We start from the raw sequence: 6,311 nt of genomic DNA on the forward strand, positions 1-6,311 counted from the left end.
CTTGAAAGTTGTGTGTGGGGAGCCCTTCGGAAAGGTGGCGACGTACGGCAACAATGCGCTGCGAGTTTTCACATGAATGCCGATAGTAGAAAGAAGCAAGCTCAAGCGAAACGAAAAATGCTTTGTGAGTGAGCCATGTGGCGAGGGTCCGCGATAATGCCGTTTGCGCCTGTCCAGCTCGCCGAAAGCCGCGTCCTCAGCGTCTCCGACCCTCTCTCCTCCCCCCCACCACCACCACCCACCTACAGTGGCAGGCGTGGTTTATTCTTTCCTTCTGCGGGGGCGAACAAACGGCCCATGCAACGTCTCACCCTCGAACACGCCTACCTACACTCCATTCGGATACCCTTTTTTTCCTCCCCCCCCCCCGCCTCGCACCATCTCCACCATCCCGGCACGCTCGAGAGCGAACGTGACAGTGAGAGCCGCAAAGCGCGCGTACATCGCAATCAATAACGAAGAAGGAAGCACAGCACGGCAAGGACAAGCAGCATACACACGAAAGGAATACCTTTGCCGCGTCCCTGCCCCGCGTGTGCGCGAGATGATTCAGTTCCTGCTGCTGATGAGCCGCCAGGGCAAGATAAGGCTCTCCAAATGGTACGTGACGCTCTCGCAGAAGGAGCAGGCAAAAATCATCCGCGAAGTGTGCCAGGCGGCGCTTGGCCGCTCTGCTCGGCTGTCGAGCATGTTCGAGGTCGAGGGCCGCAAGTACGTTGGCCGCCGCTACGCCTCTCTGTACTTCATCGCCTGCGTCGACAAGACAGACAATGAGCTGATTACGCTGGAGATCATCCACCACTTTGTCGAGGTGCTGGATCAGTACTTTGGCAATGTATGCGAGCTCGACTTGATCTTCAACTTTCACCGTGCCTACTTCATCCTTGACGAGGTGCTGCTGGGTGGGGAGCTGCTGCTGAGCAACAAGCGTGCCACGCTTGCCTACATCGATCGGCTTGACGTTGCCGCAGAGCGCAGCGAGGCGCGGCTCGAGGGCAGCTCTTTTGTCGATCAGATGACCAACGCCATCAAAGGGGTCTGATGGGTGTCCGCTGCCGTCTGCCGAACGCCATCATGTTTGCGGGCTTATTGGGGGAGGGGGTCGAACAGGCCGTTGCTTGCAGATTATTTTTAAGGTGTCACTCTGCCACGAACACGTCCACAAACACGAGCACACGACCACAGCTCACACGCCTCAGTCGCACTGCGGTTACATCCGCGTCGACCAGGACGAGCAGTTCTGCCGTCGAATCGGGTCATGCGTCCCGTCAGCTTTTCTTGCCCTCCCTCGCACGCATGCCGTGCAGGTAGAAGGGCGTGGCGGTTGAGGCGCATGCCGGGCGAGCGCGGCGAGGGAGCTGGCCACTTGTGGTCGCGGAAAAAAAAAGCTGCGCCGGGCTGTCGCGCGTGGCGGCTGGGCCTTGCGAGGCCGCCGGGCCCCCTTCCTCCCTCGCCCCCCCAAACCCCCCCCGCCTCCTCCTCGCCCACCGCCAAGCCGCCGCCTCGGGGCCGCGTGGGGGCCCGCCCCCCTGTCGCGGGAAAGCCCGCCTGCTCCGCGGACCAGCAGCCGAACGCAGGCGCGAAGCCGCCGAAACGGCGAGCGGGGGGCCAGGCGGCGAAGCCACCGATAAGCAACGGAGGGGGAATAGAGGTGGAGAAACGCACGGCACCAGCCCAAGAGAGAGGCGCGATACTGGCATTCCCATTGAACGAAGCGGGTGTTTACAGCCGCCGCGCTCCACACACAGACATGATCTCTCCTTTAAACTGAAGGCGGTGTCGTGTGGATCAAGGCATGCCGTCCACCCCTGTGCGTGTGTCGCCGATGGCGCGGCGTGCGTGCGAGGGAGGGCAAGAAAAGCTGACGGGACGCATGACCCGGTTTCGACGGCAGAACTGCTCGTCCTGGACGACTCGGATGTAACCGCAGTGCGACCGAGGCGTGTGAGCTGTGGTTGAATGCTTATATACGTCAGCATATACGTGGTCAAGTGACAGCGTCCCGCTCGAGGGCGGAGGCCGTGGCGTCTGCCGTGCGTGTAGAAGGGGGTGGCGGTCACGGGGGCGTGCCGGGCGAGCGCAGCAACGCAGTTGGCCACACCCAGGCCAGGGCCCTCCGAGACCTTGCACACCCTGCCTGCATGCCATGCCTCTCCCCCCTCAGTCGCCCCAAACCGCGGCGTGCCGTAATGTGGCGTGGGGACTCGCCCCATGCGCGTCGGGACGACTCGCTGGTGCCATTCGGGGGTGCTCTCGTCGTGCTTCCGGCGTCTGCGCCTCATCAGCGCAGACCCGGCCGGACGTAGGGGCCACCGCACGCTCCGCACGCACGCGCCTGGCTCGCCCATCGCTCCTGCTCTGCTCACCTGCGCATGGCCTGTTCTGGGTCTCATACGCCATGCCGGCTGTGCTTGACCGCACCTGCGCGCAGTGCTCGCATTCCTGCGCCCTCGGGCTTGTTGCAGGACGACGACGCTGCCTGGGGGTGGGGGAGAGGGCGTGGCTGGCCCGCTTGACCACATGTGCCGCACCACAGGTGGGACGCCGCTATGCGTGTGTGGCAAGGCAGCAGGGGGGCATCCCGCCCTCCGCTGAGCCCGCAGGCCTTTCACAGGCGGGGGCGTGTCGAGCGGAAGGCGGCCCGCGGAGAAGCACGCGCCAGCGCAGCAGTAGGCAGCGCAGCATCAGCACCCCATGCCGCCACTGCCAGCCACCCGCCCTTGCAGGGATCCGCGGCGCGGGGGCAGGTGCCGGTGCGGGGCTAGGCAAGCATGGTCCTCCCGTCGCCTCGTGCCGCGCGGCTTCGCGGGATGTCGGCCTGGCGCACGAGACTGATGACCAAGTCCGTGGCAAGCACCACACTTGTCTGCCTGTGCCTTGGCCGATCCGGGTGTCCTCGCACCAGGGTCGCGCCCCAGCTCCGTTGCTTCGCCCTCAGCGCCATCGCTGCACACGAGGCGCGGCTGCAGCCTCTTGTCGCTGCATCTATGGGTGCTGTATCGTGGCGCATCGCGGGCGCTCCTGGCTCGATGTCTGTGTGTGGCCGCACCATCTCTGCCCAGCGAGCAGCGGCGCTTCGCAAAGCGGGAGAGCCGTTGGCGGCATGCCCGGACGAGGGCTGCGAAAGCGCCGCGGCAACGCCGTGATTCGGCGTGTACACCTCCCACGCCGAACGCGGAACACAGGCAGGCGGGTGCGGCGCAGAAGCACCGTGGAGCCGAGGGGCAGTGGATCCGCCGCTTCGAGCAGGTCTCCGCTGTCTGCGTCATGTCGGGGTACCGAGCCATGGCTGCGGCTGCATTGGCGTGGACGTGCTCAAGGTCCCTCCGGCAGTTTCTGCTGGCGCAGTCCCATCACGCGATGGCGCTGTAGTGTAGCTCTGGCTCGACCAGTGCTGTGTGGGAGGAGCGCAGAGGATCCTTTCATGGGCCCCACTCCTGCGAGCACCCTCCCCCTCAGCCTGGCGAGTCGAGCCGCGGCTGGTGGTGGTGTCGCGCAACGGCGAGTGTGCGCTGCCCTCTGGACGGCGGGTCGCCATGTGGCTTGTGTGACTTCCCTGCCTGAGAAATCCATGATCCAGCGAGTACGGCACGGGTCTACGTCGGATTTCTTCAGCGCTGTGACGGTGACACGCCACGGTCTGCCGAGCCACGCGCGCCAGCGTAGAGCTCCGAAGCACTGCTCGGGTCTTGGCACTTGGCTGGCGCTGGACCACGCTGTGGTGAGGCAGGCCCACGGGGGTCTGCGGTGGAGCGGTGAGCGCGCGAGGCCAGTCTGCCGCGGCTGGAGCCTGTCTCCCAGAGCACGTGGGCCGTCGTCGCGCGATCGTTCGTTCGAGTAGCTTGCACAGACCGCTGGCTAGCGCCGCAGGGGCGGTAGGACTCGGGGCCATCATCTGGCCTGTGCAGCTTCAGGAGCGGCGTAGTAAGCCCCTCTTTCCACATAGCACGGGCGCGGCCGGACATATCGCGCTGACTTCTGCTGGAGCGTCGTCGCCAACAAGTTGTTGACCTGCTCTTTTGCACCAAGGTGGCGGCCGCCTCATCGAATTGTGGATGCGTGTAGGGCGGGCGGTGATCATCGATGGCCTGGATGCGTACCGCTGACCTAGGGCCGGTGGTGGTAATGGGTATGCAAGACTGTATCCATCCCTCTAGGCAGGCTCTTTGGTAAGCATGTCCGAGAAAGGCCGATTCTCGGGCAACGCGCAGGATGCCTTCTCGAGGCCTTCCTCTGATCGCGTCCGCTTGGGCGTCCTGAACTGCGTATAAGCGGCCTTAACAGATGGGTCAGTTTACCCGGTGGTCTTCGCGAGGAGTCTAGCCGTGGATGCAAGCTCACATTGAATGGCACATGGTAGCTGTGCATCTGTGGTGAAGCGGTGGTAGGTGTGATTGCATGGGCGATTCGTGGTGCGCTTTCGGGTAGTGGTGATGGTCGAGGTCGGTGCGGCACTCTGATGCGCGTGCTTCTTCGCTTCGGTGTTGCTGTGGTGTAGGCGCGGTCTCTGCGGAGCAAGTTCGCTATCGGGGCATAGTACAGTTTTCAGTCCGCCTCACAGAAAGAGCGTAACCGGGGGCCGAAGTCCTTGGTGGCACAGGACCGCATCATATTGCTTCTGAAAAGCGGGCAGTGGGGTCGATCGCGCAATGGTCGCTCGGCGGCATTGTGATGGTGCCCCCCTACCAGAGATGCGGGCAGTCGAGCGCCATGGTGGCGGCTCCGTGAGGTGTCTGTGGTCCTCCCGTCAGCGCTGTCTTGTGCCAAGATGTATTGTGTCACGTGTGCAGGCCTCTTTGTCATTGAACCAGTCGGGGGTAGAATGATCCCAGTCCAGTGGGGTCGCCCCCTTTCCGTGTCCCGCGTCGGGTGGTGCCAGCTGGTATCCATTCTCATAACGTGAGGGCTGGGTGCGACGTCGTCTGACATCTGATCGAGAACTCGCCGTACCACCAATTCCTTCTCAGGTGCGTGACGCGGCGTAAGGTTTATTCGTTGAGTAGGGTCAACACAGCGAAGCCGGAGCGTCTCTGCTGCAACCACGTCCTTGGGAACGGAAGGGAGGGCGTACACCTGTGCGCATGTCCTGTTGTGCGAGCAGCGAGACACGAAAGTCACGCTTCTTTCCGCTTGCTACGCCGGAGTGCTAAAAACCAGGGAGAGCGTATGCCGTGGCCGGCCTGTCGCGTGAAAAGGGTCTCTTCCAGCATGCTGATGTGTATCGAGAGTTCATGAAGGAGCCGGGCTACTCAGCATCGTTGGGCGTCGTTCAGCCCATTTCGGTTCAACTGCATACCGCGTAGGTTTGATCCAGTATCACGCTCCACGTCACTAAAACGCAGCACCAGCACAAAAAGAAATCGGCAGATGCGTGCATCTGCCGTTGAATCACCAACACAATGCACAATGAGTGAGTCCGACACATGATTATGTCCGCGTTTCTCTGCGGTAGAGTGCGAGCATAGACCCCTTCGCCGAAAACCACCAACGGGGAGCAGGCTGCAGCTTCTTGTCTTCGACACCATATGAATATCCCCACATGATGGGCGGGGGGCGGGACACACCCCTCAGCGCGTGGTATCCCAGCGCCCCGTACCCTCACCCTGTGTGTGTGTGGGGAAGCTAAGCAGGCCCCCTCATCCCTGCCGAATGCTGAACCGCTTGCGGTGGTGAAATGGTAAAGCACCTGCGACGGGGGGGGGGAGGTCAGAGCGATGCATCGCTGCGGACGTTAGCGGTCATGTCCTGGGTGGCGTTGCGTCGGAGCGACCTGCGACAGTGAAGATGTTTGCATCATCGGTATATTAGGCAGCGTGTCAGCGTGGCTTGAGTGTGTCTCGCCCGGCCCTCGCTGCCCTTGCTGGTGAAGGGAGCCGGAGCCACCCCGAGGAGGGGATGCACCCAGGGGGCGGCCAGCGCAGTAGGGGCGGCGGTGAGGCGACCTGCGGGGCAGGGTGGGCGGGTCGCGCTGAGGTGGCGGAGTCGGCGCGTTGCCCTAACGAGCGTGTCAACCGCTGCTTCGCACCAGGCGGATGGGGCTCTTGACAGGCTGGCTAGAGAGAAGCTGAAGTCGTGTCGCGCGGCAGAGAAACGGTCACGCGGCAAAGAAGAAAAATCGAGCGGGCGCACCACCCCGAGAAGCGACGGTGTGGTGGCCGACGCCTTCCTGGGACGCAGACACGGGGTGTAACACCCAAGAAAAAAGGGGGCGGGGGCGAAGACAGCGGCATCACCGCCAGCGCTACGCTGCGTTAAGAGGGGCATGGAGCGAAGGCGCGGTACACACGCGCGAGTGCACATCCGCACCACCC

At 63.4% G+C, this 6,311-nt stretch overlaps 1 protein-coding gene across 1 annotated transcript; it reads left to right on the forward strand.

Annotated features, from left to right (window-relative positions):
• Positions 1 to 544: 544 nt before the first annotated feature.
• Positions 545 to 1,042, forward strand: LMJF_29_1440 (putative clathrin coat assembly protein; the record flags this gene model as incomplete). Its single annotated transcript, XM_003722176.1, has 1 exon — positions 545 to 1,042. One exon carries the CDS (start codon positions 545 to 547, stop codon positions 1,040 to 1,042), a length of 498 nt encoding a protein of 165 aa, XP_003722224.1.
• Between the last annotated feature and the right edge of the window lie 5,269 nt (positions 1,043 to 6,311).

Source organism: Leishmania major, chromosome 29 (genome assembly GCF_000002725.2).
Source record: "Leishmania major strain Friedlin complete genome, chromosome 29".
In the NCBI taxonomy this organism is placed as follows: Eukaryota; Euglenozoa; class Kinetoplastea; order Trypanosomatida; family Trypanosomatidae; genus Leishmania; species Leishmania major.